This window comes from Diadema antillarum, unplaced genomic scaffold (assembly GCF_040938485.1).
Source record: "Diadema antillarum isolate AM-2024a unplaced genomic scaffold, OU_Dant_1.0 seq00000931_RagTag, whole genome shotgun sequence".
In the NCBI taxonomy this organism is placed as follows: domain Eukaryota; kingdom Metazoa; phylum Echinodermata; class Echinoidea; order Diadematoida; family Diadematidae; genus Diadema; species Diadema antillarum.
In genome coordinates, this window is record NW_027271782.1 from 413759 (window position 1) to 429002 (window position 15244).

The 15244-nt window shown below is 37.1% G+C and overlaps 1 protein-coding gene across 1 annotated transcript in view; it reads right to left on the bottom strand.

Moving 5' to 3' along the window:
* Positions 1-10123, bottom strand: part of LOC139741444 (6-phosphogluconate dehydrogenase, decarboxylating-like) — a 29414-nt gene extending 19291 nt beyond the window's left edge. Inside the window, exon 1 of the mRNA XM_071652025.1 lies at positions 10035-10123. Within this exon, the coding sequence (XP_071508126.1) occupies positions 10035-10048 (14 nt within the window). The 5' untranslated portion in view covers positions 10049-10123. The remainder of the gene's footprint in view (positions 1-10034) is intronic.
* Between the last annotated feature and the right edge of the window lie 5121 nt (positions 10124-15244).

Sequence of the window (15244 nt, forward strand, 5' to 3'; positions counted from 1 at the left end):
AGGCGCAAAAAGGATCACGAAATCGGCCCTTCCGTGTACTTTTTAAGAACGCATGCACAAAATGTGAGGAGATAATATTAGGGAGAAAAAAAAAATCATGAAATCTTCGCAATCCCGCTTACATACACTGTATTTGAGGTACAAATCGTCCCAAAAAGGATCATGAATTCGACCGGCCGCGTCGTATCTTTCAAAAGCTTACTTACGAAATGCGAAGAGATTATAGAGGAGAAAAAACAAACAAATAAAGGACACATTTGGTGAGTGTATCATGGAAGATAATAGCTGAATAACAATTCATAAAATCAACGCAATCCCGTTGAAATTTGAGGAAATAATAGGTGCAAAAAGGATCTTGAATTCAGTCCTGCATGCCGTGTTGGTTATGAAAAACGCATGCACAAATGCGACGAGATTATCGGGAGAAAATAAAAAAACACAATTTTACCCTTCTGGTGCGTGCATTACAAAAGATTACATCCGAAGTTATTCATGAAATCGCCACAATCCCGCTGATATTTGAGGTAGAAATAGGCGCAAAAAGGATCGTGAATTCGGCCGTGTCGTATACCTTTTAAGAACGCATGTACGAAATGGGAAAAGATTAGCAGGAGAAAAATAAAGGACACATTTTCACCCCTTTTGGCGCTTGCATATAGATTACAGCCGAATAGTAATTCATGAAAATTTCGCAATCCCGTTGGAATTTGAGTAAACAATAATAGGCGCAAAAAGAATCTCGCATTCGGCCCTGCATGCAGTGTATAATTTTGAAAACGCATGCACAAATGCGTAAAAATTATCGGGAGAAAAATAAAGAACGCATTTTCAACCCTTCTGGTGCATGTATCACAAAAGATTACAGCCGAAATAATTAATGACATATCGCAATCTCGCTGATATTTGATGTCGAAATAGGCGCTAAAAGGATCGTGAATTCGGCCGTGACGTATAGGCATGTACGCAATGCGAAGTGATTATTGGGTGAAAAATACAGGACACATTTTCAACCACTTTTGGCCCGTGCATCATAAAGATTACAGCCGAATAATAATTCATAGAATCATCGCATTCCCGTTGAAGTTTGAGGAAACGATAGGCGCAAAAGAATCATGATTTTTGCCCTGTCGTGTATCTTTTTAGAACGCATTTACGAAATGCGAAGAGTTTATCGGGGAAAAATAAAGGACACATTTTCAACTCCTTTTGGCGCGTGTATCATAAAAGATTACATCCGAAGTCATGCATGAAATCATCGCCATCCCGCTGATATTTTAGGTAGAAATAGCCGCAAAAAGGATCGTGAATTCGGCCGTGTCGTATACCGGTACATTGATTATCAAGAACGCATGTACGGAATGCGAAGAGATTATGGGGAGAAAAATAAAGAGCGCATTTTCAACCATTCTAGCTGGTGCGTGCATCACAAAAGATTACATCCGAAGTAATTCATGAAATCGCCACAATTCGGCTGATATTTGATGTAGGCGCTAAAAGGATCGTGAATTCGGCGGTTACGTGTGGGCATGTACACAATGAGAAGTGATTATTGGGTGAAAAATACAGGACACATTTTCATCTCCTTTTGGCAGGTGCATCGTAAAGATTACAGCCGAATGATAATTCATGAAATCATCGCAATCCCGTTGAACTTTGAGGAAACAATAGGCGCAAAAAGAATCATGATTTTTGGCCGTGTCGTATATCTTTTAAGAACGCATTTACGAATGCGAAGAGTTTGAGGGGAAAAATAAAGGACACATTTTCAACCCCTTTTGGCGCGTGTATCATAAAAGATTACAGCCGAAGTAATTCATAAAATTATCGCAATCCCGCTGATATTTGAGGTAGAAATAGGCGCAAAAAGGATCGTGAATTCGGCCGGTTCGTATACCTTTAAAGAACGCATGTACGGAATGCGAAGAGATTATGGGGAGAAAAATAAAGAATGCATTTTCAACCATTCTAGCCGGTGCGTGCATCACAAAAAGTTACATCTGAAGTAATTCATGAAATCGCCACAATTCCGCTGATATTTGAGGCAGAAATAGGCGCTAAAAGTATCATGAATTCGGCCGTGTGGAACATCTTTTACAAGAACGCACTTACGAAATTCGAAGAGTTTATCGGGAAAAAATAAAGGACACATTTTCAACCCCTTTGGGCGCGTGCATCATAAAAGATTACAGCCGAAGTAATTTATGAAATCATCACAATCCCGCTGATATTTGAGGTAGAAATAGGCGCAAAAAGTATCATGAATTCGGCCATGTGGTGCATCTTATAAGAACGCACTTACGAAATTCAAAGAGTTTATAGGGAAAAAATGAAGGACACATTTTCAACCCCTTTTGGCGCGTGCATCGGAAAATATTACAGCCGAGGTAATTTATGAAATCGTCACAATCCCGCTAATATTTGAGGTGGAAATGGGCGCAAAAAAGGATTGCGAATTCGGCCCTGCATGTCGTGTACCTTTCAATAACGCATGCACAAATGCGAATAGATTATCGGGAGAAAAATAAAGAACCCCTTGTAGCGCGTGCATCAGAAAATATCACAGCTAAAATAATTCATTAAATCGTCGCAATCCAACTGACCATCAAGATCAGGTTACGCAGAAAGTTTGTGCTCCGATGTTTAGAAAAAAACGCATTTGATACAATCTGATTTTGTTCTTATCATTTTATACTGTAATTCACAAACAAACATTCTATTTTTTTATTTCTTGTGCAACAAATAATGCAAGTTTTACAAAAAAATATTAATCTGTAAAATGTACATGGGTTTGGCGGGTAAAACGTCCATAAAAAAACAAGAAAATAAGTTTGCAAGTCATTTAATGTTTTGTTATGTTGTCGTTGTTGACCGGTAAATTTTCTGTTCGGACCGGTAAAAAATGGTAAAACGGAGCATTTACCGGTCCGACAGAGACAGGTTGGACCGGCAGAAAAAATGGGTTAGTGTGCAGCCCTGATACAAAGTCTACAGCAAAATGAGATTTCTCTTTTTCAGTCAAGGTGTAATGAAATCCTTGATTCGTTGAAATGGACAAAGCCTTCTTTTGAACAGAAAATCACTATCCCTATGTAGAAAATGTACAGTGGTACATGAGTCTTTGTTTCAGTGACTGTAGGAATATATTTTCATGAGCTTTGAGGATCATGTGGTAGAAAAATGCTACAGAATTTACATGGTAAACAAATCACTCCTATCATCATTGTATACCTCTCTAACACAAGAAGAGTTCAACTTGTTAGTTTTAATATTTAGTTTTCCTTCTACCATGGTCATAGGTTGCCTTTAGGCAACAGGTCATTTTACCCTAGAATGAACTCAAACATATATATATATATATATATATATTATATATCTTTTATTTGCCACTGCATGCACACCATAAACAAACATTGTGCTATCTCACCCCTAGTTTGCTGAATGAAATTCAGTCAAATCATCCACTCATTTGTTAATCTCATAGCGGTAGCACAAAGTGCACTGTCACCGTGACAAATATGTGTCCAAGGTCTGTCCTGTTTGACTCTAACCACATTGCATTGGCAATACTAAAAAGAGCATCCTATCAATACACAAATCCCTTGTCAAAGTTATGAATCTGGTTAATCTACCTTAAGCCCATAGATATCATACCGATGTGCTCAAATTGAAAAGATAATGAAAACAAAAGTGAAATAGCCAGTAAGAATCTGTCAACCCCTCCCCCCCCCAATAAAAAAAAAAGAAGATATACAATATATATACTCATGTACAACATATAAATCAATATATATTCTTTTCTTCTGAATGAGGAGTGCCATTCAAAATTCTAATGTAAATATTCATGGAAGAAAATATACTTTCAACAACATTTTTAGTTCGTAACCCCAGTTGTTTACTTCTGTATACAGCTCATCTTTTTTGTGGATGACATCAGGTAGAAAACACAGCATAAATTACCTGAGGATAGGGCAGGGTTTTTTTCCATCTAGAAAATGACTACATGTTACAATATGATAAAGAGTTTTATATTTGTGTAGATATATAGTTAACATGTATAATAATGTAACACACTGCACATAATGTAGTAGTACACACTAATACAAAAATTGACTGGGCTAAGGCTCGTCAATGATTGCCATTAAAACTACGCAAAAATCTTGCTACAAACGATTCCTGGTTCACTAAAGTGACTTCATACACTGATAAATGAAAACTGTGATGTTAAGTGTTCACGGAGTAATGACATTATTTGAACCTTTCATTCATCCCGCTGCACACACAAACAGAAGCTGTTTGCATACAGGACTTTTAAAACATTTCCTTTGTTTGATCACCGACTATGTACAGAGTATTGAACAGGGACACAAATAAAAGCAAACAGGATGTACATTTTGTACATAGTAGCTGAGGTGTGCAATTTACTCAAAATTGCTTCCTCATTCAGCAACTTATACAAACTTGGAACAGGAAAACTTTGCTGTGTCTTTTTAACAGTCCTGAATTTACAATCTGCAAAGAGTTCTCTGAAAGTGCATTTTGATTTTGTGATTGATGCATAAAAAATACATCATGTATCTCACAGAAGACTACTTCAAAAGGATCCAACCCTGTACAAAAACACAGGTCACTCCTGTTATAACAAAATGTCATTATAGCCGAACAAATAAAGTACCAGTATATTTAAAGATCTATATAGATGAGACTTTTGGAGCCTGAATTTTTACTTCATGATAACAAAAATTTCATCATAACTGCACAGTGTTTGTCGTAACTGAAGAACAATACAAAATATATAATGTAGCTAATGGAAACACTACCAAGCTACCCGGTAATTTGTTCAGGTGTGAACTTTATAATCATTGCTTAGTGCATGGCAAATTCTTCCTTGACTCTTATCATGCCACCAGACACAACACAAAAAGTAAAATGCTAGTGATTATAAGAATAAATTAGGAAAATTTTGATGTTCGGTACATGTACGTATGCTTACACTGCTTATAACATCGCATGATGCTGACTAGCTCCACAAAACAAAATACTGTAGGTCCACTTCTTCCGAGTGTCACCTAGATTAGATCTACTGTAAAACATGATATATTCACGGCATGAAATTTTCGCGAATTGGAGCCAATGGCCTTTTTCGTGGCATGAAATTTTTGCGAATAGTGTAGACAAGAACTTTCGCATGCATTCTAATTTCGCGAATCTTGGCGCTCGCGAAATTCGTGAAATTAAAATGCATGTAATATGAGTTTGAAGTGATGTGGATTACATGTACAATGTACGTCAGTGTGCTTGTGTGTTTTCAGTTCAAATGGGACAAAGTATATTTATCAACTGAAAGGAGAGATTTTTAAGCAGAGGGGTGAAGAGAACCAGCGGGAATCGAATGTGTCATCTACTGGTTCCTTTTCTCCAACATGTTTGTTAAAAATGTAGATCAGCAGTTGCGATCAAGATTACAAATTTCATTTGTACAGAGGGAGACAAATTAAAGAAAACTTATACCCCATCATACACACTTTTGTATTATATTCCAAGTAGATTTCATGTGCATTTCATTTCTATGCAAGTTACCGAAAACTGTCCAATAAAATATGATGTTTCATGACCTAAATGTGATCAAAGCTAAAGTTGCTTTACAACATATACATTTTTCCCTCATGAAACCAGAAAAGTTGGTATTTGAGTTTAATTTGCATTGATTTCAATATTTCCTTTTGCTGTTGTCAAAGGACACATATTCTCTACAGTATGTACTAGTACTATGAATAATTCAGTCAAGGAAGTATTTAAGACAAGTTGTCATGCTGCACAAAAAACAAACAAACCAAACAATAATTTTCACAAGGAATGTACAATGTATGCCCATGATGGTTACGTTTTGCGTACAAAGATTAAGAAATACCTGCAGCAAAGAATACCAATAAACATGCAGCAGTGCTAGTAGCTTCTGAGAAAAATAAAAATAACAAACACTGTATACATATCTTACTCATAGGTGCTGTGAACAAATATATCTTCATTGTATTTTACAACAGGCCCAGCATCTACACATACACTTTGTATATGCTACAATAATGCATTTTTTGTCTGGACACAAAAAAGTACAGTTAGCACTGGGGACACACCTAGACCATGCCTAGACAATGCTTTAAAAAATCAGCAACAAGGACAAGGCAATCATATCCATGTACAAAACAAGAAACTCCTTTTTACAGCATGCCATCTTGGGAAAGAACAGGCCCCTTTAACCAGAAACCACTCAGCCAAGACAACGCATTGTTACCATTGAGTACCAAACTGCATTCTGACTGTCTACAGGGGCAGTGATACAAACTTTGTATACCTTACAATGCGGGAAGACCGTAGCCTGCACATTCCATCTGAGGGTAACTATTTGATTGACTCTGGTGATTTCCCCTCTTCCTCATTCATTCATTACCTCTCTCTCTCCCTCAACAATCTCTTTTTCTTTTCTTCCTGTAAAGAGTGCAGACCCTCCAACAAGGAAGTATTAAATACTGCAGTGTTGCTATGCTTGAAAATGTGGGCTACACTGTACATACTAAATGTACATTTATATTCTGCATTTTCATGGCTAAATGCCTAAAAGTAAGACCTTACAATGACGATTTCGAAAGTAATATCACATACAATTTACAATGTACCGGTAGCTTTATAGACAAAGTGTGAACAGCGCAGTTGAAAAAAAAAAAAGTTTCTCATTCATAAAAAGAAGGCATTGCAAATAAAGGTGTAAATACACTAGTTACTGTTTTATACCAATTCCTCTATGGGAGAAATGAAGCTTTATATTAGCATCTAGCCAAATCTCATTCCCGAACAAAAACAATTTTGTACACTTTTGCACATTCTACACCAGCCTCATATTCTACAAAGTAACTTCCATTATATACTTGTATGCCCACACCTCTTGGGATAGAAATATCTGATAATTTAAATAGTGGGATACGTCTTTGCACATTTCTGACTTTACCACTGCTTATCAATAAAGTTTGCAGTCTAATCTAATCCCACCTCCCCCCCCAAAAAAAAAAAAATGTAAATATTTCTTCTGCTGTAAGTTTCATTGCCTCATATATACAAAGCCACAAATGTTTCTCTCTTTTTTATGATCATACACTGTACATTTGAATTGCTTGCATGTCAGAGCATACAAGAGCATAAAATGGCTAAGTCATTTTTCTTCAGAATCCAAAACAAAATGTTTATTCAGAGTGCTATACATGTACAATGTGGTACTCATATCTACTAGCATGACTAAGCAAATCTGAGGTGAGCCCAATACGTGGCCATCCGGATTTACAATGTACAACAAAAGGGATACTAGTATTGTCAAGCCCTTCCATCCAATGTGTACAATAATCATTTCTTCAAACATTACAGGACCTGCTATGTGGCACTGAGATACTGAACTCAAGTTGTTTCAAGCATAGCAGCCAGGCCACATGATCCCCCATAAAGAAATAAATTAGGCTTGGTTTCAGAAAACTTTGAGTCTTTGTACACAATTTGTTGTAATGACCTATGAGCTGGAAAACCTTCAAAACAACATGTCGCTGTACAATGACATGTACATACAATGTATTATAATTAGTGTTATTTTTCATCTACATTATACCATGTAGGATGGCACATGTATGGCAAACAAACTGAGAAAGGAGATATAAATGAGAGATTCTCATTTGCTATATTAATTATACCGGTAATTACTCTAATAACCTCTGGAATATCAAATCCAAAGAACTTGTCACTGATCAACTGAAAGATCGCTCATAGTATAATATCATCTACAAGAGGAAAGGCTGGGAAAGAAAAAATAAGGATGATTTTAATTTGCGGAGAATGAGGAACATCGGCGGGGCAACAGCAACCTAATTCGCACCCCCTACATTCAGGTAACCAGTCTTGCTTCACACAAAAGGAGGTGGAGCTACAGCTTGCCTAGTACCTCTCTGGTTCCCTTGACCCCTCCCAAAACTCTTCATATGATGGAAGATACTGTTTTCATACTAGTAGTCTGTGAACTACATTACATAACTGTAGTCACTGGTAGTGTGTCGTGTGATGCACTGACATTGTATAGATCAGTTCACCTTGTTTCTGCATTCGTTCCAACTCCCTTAAACCAGAATACTTAGCAATTCCTACCAACCTATGAATACCAATGGATGATTCTGAACGCAGTTAAGCCTCTCAGTAAAACCGCCAGTTTTCGGACACTTTGGTCCAAATTCACTATAAGGTACGTGGTACAATCTACACCATGGACAAAGACCATAGTTTTTAATCGGGCGCCAAGTGTCGCATGGCCTATTTCGTTACGAAATCAGTCCTTTCGTCGACGAAATGTTAACATTTCATAATGAAATAACTGATTTCATAACGAAATAGGCCATGCGACACTTGGCGCCCTATGTCTTTGTCCATAGTTTAAACCAAGGACAAAGATTGTAGCACCTTCATGAATTCGGGTCTTAATTTTCTGCAATATTTGTTCAACTCAAATAATACAAACAACAACTACAACAATGTATATTGAATATATATTAAACTACTTTTATCTCAATGTTGATTTTGTTAAATACATCATAAAATTTCACAAAATCCCCAAAAATAACCACCTTAATAATCTACCAGAATCTGTCAGGCCTCTCCAGAATCTGGATGTGCGCTAAGCACGTTCAATGTCAATGCGCGTGCAAGGCCGTTGAAAAATGTGCTGCGCTTTTAACCTTGTCGGCACAAGGTTGGATCAGGGACGTTGCAGCATCCGTTGGTGTCTGAATTCTGGTGAGTCGACACTTGCATTCAACCCCTGTACATTTAGTCACTGCATAGCGCATCGGCACATATGCAGATTTTGTTTTTCGTTGCGTTTTTGAGCGTACAATCACACTCTGAGATTGCGATTTAAGCGAAAAATCCCACAACAGAACGGCATATAATCTCAATTTTTAGTGCTTTTTCGGCGACCCCGATGCGAGACTTAATATGCACATGCTTTGGAAAAGTTGCGCCGATTCTATGCTTTTGATGGTGAAATTCAAGATTTTAGATGGATATTTGGAGGTGACTGAGGCACTTTCCTGTTGTGAACAACTGTGCAAGTACGGTATGTGAAATGATGTGATATGCATGTGTTGTGACAGTAGAATTTGCTGGCTTGCGATAAGTGATAAATGTCTGGATTCTGGAGGCCGGCTGAAAACTGGGGGCTTTACTCTATATTCAGGTCCAGATTTGGTCCTTCTTAAGACTTCATGTACACAACATGCATGGTCATGGCCAGAGGTGGGATGGTGTCAAACTTGTGGAACTGGGTGGGTTCATCATTCCAACAAAGGCAAAGCTTATCTAGAGTTTCTAAACCAATTTCAAAGTCGTAGACACTGGGACCTGGGTGCATCTATCCATTTGTTTGCTAAACTATTTCAGGATTACCAATAAATACCCATGTAGGACCTACAATGAATTTTTTCTAGGTCTAGATCTATTCTATAGAATGTAAATTAGATAAATTATAGAAGAAAAAATCAGGCACTATCTTTTGATCATAGATTCATATTCATATTTAATCACAGATGCTCTCTTTCTATTACAATGACAATGTCCTCCTAAAGTTGAGTGCTAGGCCTAATGTCCTCCTTTCGGCAGGTCGAACAGTGGTCTGGTTGTGTTCAATTTCGAAAATCGTCGCGATACCAACAATAGACCATAGTCAAAGAGCCTGAACGGAGAAACCAAGCCCCGGGTTCCCAGGGAAAGCCAGCTGAGCTACGTACAATACGTTATACGTGTGAGACGGGCCTACTACAGTACTACTAGGGCTAGGGCAGGGCTGGGCATCCACGGAAGCGCCGTTCCGTGTAGCACCGGCCTGCACGTGTGTTGGTCCACTTGAGAGCAAAATATTAGCTAAACGATGCGATTTCACGAAAGGGAAATCAAACATATGCTACGGCTGTTATCAATACGAATGCAAAGAGCAATAAATGGGGGAAGCTTACACTGGTTCAGCCATGGTGAGGTAATTTTCTTCGTTGTTTGTCAGCGGACAGGGAGAAGACGTTACTTTTGAGCTGATCGCTTCGGGAAGGACTCTTGGGTGTGATCACACACAGTGTGCTGCTGTTACACACACAGAATGTACAGTGTACCTCACGTGTAATTATGGAGTGGTAGGTTGACACCGGAACTCCACATGTGCGTGAACTCTGGGGCCCGTATTCTGCTAAAAACTTAGACCCGAGTTTAAACCCACGCCTGGGTCTAAAGTGGGTTTTGGGGGTTTAAACCTGAGGTATGATATGGGAGGGGTTAATTATGTTGATTGCGCGCACGTCCAATCAGCTGTTTCAAGCTGGCCGAGCATGTTCATTCCATAACCAGAAAAGCTTTCCCTGGGAAAAAAATACTGAGCACACTGTTGGGTAGACCTTGCATGTACATTGTATAGGATAATGTTTATCGTACATCAGTTTACAATAAAAATGTGAATTTTATTCAGAAAATATTTCTATACAAGCTTCTTTCGAACACCAGGGGGGCGTTTCATCAACGAGTTCGTCGGAGTTTTCACCGACGAATTTGCTATCAGCCAATCAGACGCAAGGATTTACACTGACAACTGTTAAAAGCTAATGAAATCCTTGGTCTGATTGGCTGATGGCAAATTCGTCGGTGAAAACTCCGACGAACTCGTTGATGAAACGCCCCCCAGGTATCTTTTCTGAGATAGTCCTGCTTCATTGCAACTATAACTCCAATTAACTATCAAAAGTATATATATTTGATTCATATATTACAGAAGTTAAAACACTTATTCTCAGCTAACATGCATCAAAGAAAAACAAATAACAAAATGAAACTTTCGCATGTCCGATTTTGCTGAATATCTTCTATTTTGTTCGTCTAATCTTTCCTGAAATGATGAAAGTCAACTGGAATATTTTGTGTTATGCAATGGCATGTTTAATAACATTTGAGTTAATGCAATTGTTACCTATCAGAGCTCCAGTATACTATATACTAGCTACCAACCAAAGTAGTTTTCCACAGTGCGAGGTTCTGTCCATCTCCGAATGACTTTAGTTGTTTTTTATGACTTGCTTTGTCTGCTTTACATATTTTTGCGATCAATAATTCTTTTGTTACAGACGAATATTTTAGCGGGTTGTCGTTTTACATAAGTTTGGTGTCAAGTAAGTCAGAATCATTTCCACTCTAGCTATATAGACCTATATAAGTCATTATCTTTTGTGAATTAGAATTGATATCAGAAAGGAAAAAAATAGGACTCTTAAAGCCTTTATACGTGACTCTCCTAGCCAAATTGGTGACTGATCCTAATACTGACATTGGCAGACGAACAGCTTGGCATACATAAAAAAAGAGTTACGAGAAACAAGGAAATTAAATGAAGATACAAGCGGAAAAAAATAAAATAAATTAAAATATAGAAGGATGCACTGAGAACACCAGAGAGGAAGAGAGGCCGGGTACGGAAAGGGATAAGGGAGAGAAAAAAAAAAGAATCGAGACTGATTTCAACAAACTGTTTTGAAAGGGTCGAATAAGCCGAAATAATCGACTTATTTAGGCCTAACACACCAAGCGAAAAACAGAACGGCAAAGAAGAACATCACAGTGACGTGACTACTATGATACTGTATTGTATATAGAAAAACAAAAACATGTTGTATGTTTGTTCGGTACTGTATAAGAATTACAATTAAGGTTGAAGAGTGCATATTCACAATTAGTGGTATTTATGATAATGGTTGCATGGTCATAGTAATATATACGGAGCATGAGGACGATGATGTTGAAGATGGTGATTGCTGTAATCAATAATGATCGTATATATTCATCATTTATACAGAATATTACATAAACTGTTTCCAGGTACATGTATTGAACATGATAAACAGTCACACTACAAGAAGTTAAAGATGTAATGATAAATAGACTTATTTTTTCATTCCACTGCATCATAGTATAAAAATTATGCTATATAGATTCATCAGCAAATTCTTCACATTAGTACACTAGTGCAATTACAACTCAGTTAAACGGATACGTCTCGAGTCTATTGTTAATGTTTTAACAAGCCTTCGATTGCCAAAAGGAAGGTTATTCCACAGTTTAATCTGTCTAATGACATAGTATTTTTCAAAAAATATAAAATGTTCAGTATGAGAATGCAGGGAATTTGTCTTCTCATATAGCATGGACATGCAGATGGCATTATAATGTGCAGCGTTATGTCTCGTAAATATCATTACCACCCCCCAAAAAAAACAAACAAAAACAAAACAAAACAAAACAAAACAAAACAAAACAAAACAAAAACACACAAACATAATTAATTCAAGTGACGAAAGATGAAGAGGATGTATAAATCATTTGCCAGGTGATATGTATTGCTTATGACATGAAAGGAATATGACAATTTTCTTCGTAGGTATTATTCTAGAGAATATACGCTGGCGTGAAAAGCGCATGCCAGAGCAAGCATAGTGGACAAGAAGTCTGAAGAAACATCGCGACAGGAGACTGTAGGTGGCGCTGTTTCATGTCTCAAACTGATCACCATTGAATATCTGACTGCTTCACTTTCCCCTCTAATTTTCTCTGTTCAAAGTGTTATGCCGACATGAATATCATTGCACATCCCAGCTTAACATTTGGACGTTTTATGAACGTTCTTAAAACGTTCCAAGTTCGCTTTTTGGACGTTTTGTCAAAATGTTTTCAGAACGTCTTTTTGTGGAAGGTTTTCGACGTATTTAAAACGTTTCAAAGGGACGTTTTAAAAACGTTTTTAAAACGTTAAAAAAAACAACAAACTAACTTTTCGGAATTTTTCAGGACCTGCAGAAAACCTTTTGGACGTTATAGACGTCAGTAAAACCTTATAAGAATATTCAAAACGTTCTGTGGACGTTCTGCGGACGTCCAGAAAACCTTTGAAAGCAGTCAAGAACGTTCAAAAAACGTTTTAAGAACGTCTAAAAAGTCTTATGACCTGTTCCAGAACGTTTAGAGAACCTTTCATATCCGTCTAGGACGTCCAGAAACCTTTTAAGAACGTCTGATGTTTATTTTTTCTTGGGTATTTTAAAAAATATATATATAGTTATGAGATTATACAGACATGATCTGATATCAATGTACCCTAATCCTATATAATCCTATCCAAACCTGTTCCTAATGTTTTACCACCTATACCTATACTACATCCTATTCCCAATATTGATAAATCAGTATCACATTCTTTTATATACCAGCAAAGCTGTAATGCATGAAGACATGGTTACTAAAAGTTAAATCACACACACCTTAATTAGGCCTAATATGAAAATACCTCTTCATAACACAATTTGAAATTGTGAATAACTGAACAATAACGTAGGAAAGTTTATTTTTAACACAGAAAGTTTGAACCCAGCATAAATCTTTAGATTTCAACGTCTTTTATCATTTCCACTAGTTTTCAAATCTTATATTTTCCTATTTGAATATTCATAAATAGACATGAATATTTATGACATTAAAAAAAAAACAATGACGAACACGTAGCGGACCAAATAAAAACATTTTTTAAACGTTCATCAAAGACGAAGTCGACGTAGCAGACCTAATAAAAACGTTTTGTGGGCGTTTATAAAGGACGAAGACGAAGCAGACATAATGAAAACGTTTTGTAAAGTCCACTGACGTTTTTAAAACATTTTCCAAAAAACACCTATGCTTTGCGGAAATGCGAAGTCCCAACTTTGACGTTGTATGTACGTTTTAAAAACGTACATTTTATACGCAGACGTATGGAACCTCAAAAAAAAATAATAAAAACGTTTAGAAAACGTTCTGAAAACGTTCTTTGTTTAATGGGATGTACCACAAGACGAAAGCTATCACTTTTACTACCATGGCATAGACATTACATAATACAGGGACATTTATCACTCGTTCATTGTTCATGTACCTGTTTCTGTCAAAAACGTCACAATCACATTTGAAAAATACTTTCCTACTTTGATCTTGTCATCACCTCCAACAGCCAGCCTGAATAAACACAGGACGACGGCTTGAACAATCTAAAAACTCCACATGCAGAAGATGATGTTGTCTCTCTTAAATCAAGAAAAATGCACATGTAGTTGTGGTGTATGCTGCATGGAAAATCATCGCTTAAGCAATTTCATTTGCAAAATGCACGTACTTTTCAAAAGAAAACAAACAATTTGGCTGATTGATTACAATTTGTAATCTAATTTTCCCATTTTTTGCACTTTGTTTCAGAGTAAACATGGACAGTAACGACAGACGACATGACTGTATAGGGGCCAAATACATTTCTACCATTAAGACAAGTGACAGGCGTGTCCACAAGTGTTCACTTCAGTAATCACCCACTCCGTTTTGTCACACAAACTCGATTGTCATGTTTTGAGATTTCGTTGCTCCCTGTCGTTGTGGCAGCAATTGGTGTTTATTCAATGGCATTGAGTGTGAAAAGGCACTTCAGCCAAAGACCGAAGTGAGGGATACGGTTCTTTCGTCAGTGACGATGAACGATTAAACAACCGTCACTGCCCAAACATCTGAATGTACTCACGAAGATGCCTGTAATCAGGTGGAATCAAAGAAAGACCTCGGTTCATAGTCCATGATTGTATGTCCATGCTTCAACAAACTTAAAACACACGGGACTATGAAAGCTTGTACATGTACTAAGAGAATCAGGCCCTATTTGCTTACAGGATGTAATCTGAATTAATGAAATACTTCCTCGCAGTCCTATCATGTTGCCATCAATGATTTAATGACTGTGATAAAACCAACGGCTATTTCAGATTCTGCTTCTACTCCATTCTAAAACGAGTGCTTTTTATGTCCTTGATAAGTGATAAATTAAGTTATTGTTGTTGTTGTATGATATACGTGTGTTTGTGTGTGTGTACTGAATAGCTTCGGTGGTGTAATAATTTTGATCAACCTATATGTAACTTGACTTGAGGTACAGTAATGCAAGTGATTCTTGTAATATTTTATCTTTTCCTCTTTTTACCTCCCTGCTTACTGAATATTAAAGCAGAATACTTTTGTTGGATTATTCCCCCATTTCAAGCATAGAGCATCTTATCTTAGGCGATGAAAAACCAAAAAGAAATAAAGAATGGTAGCAGCTGTCAAAGGACTCTTAAAATATCTA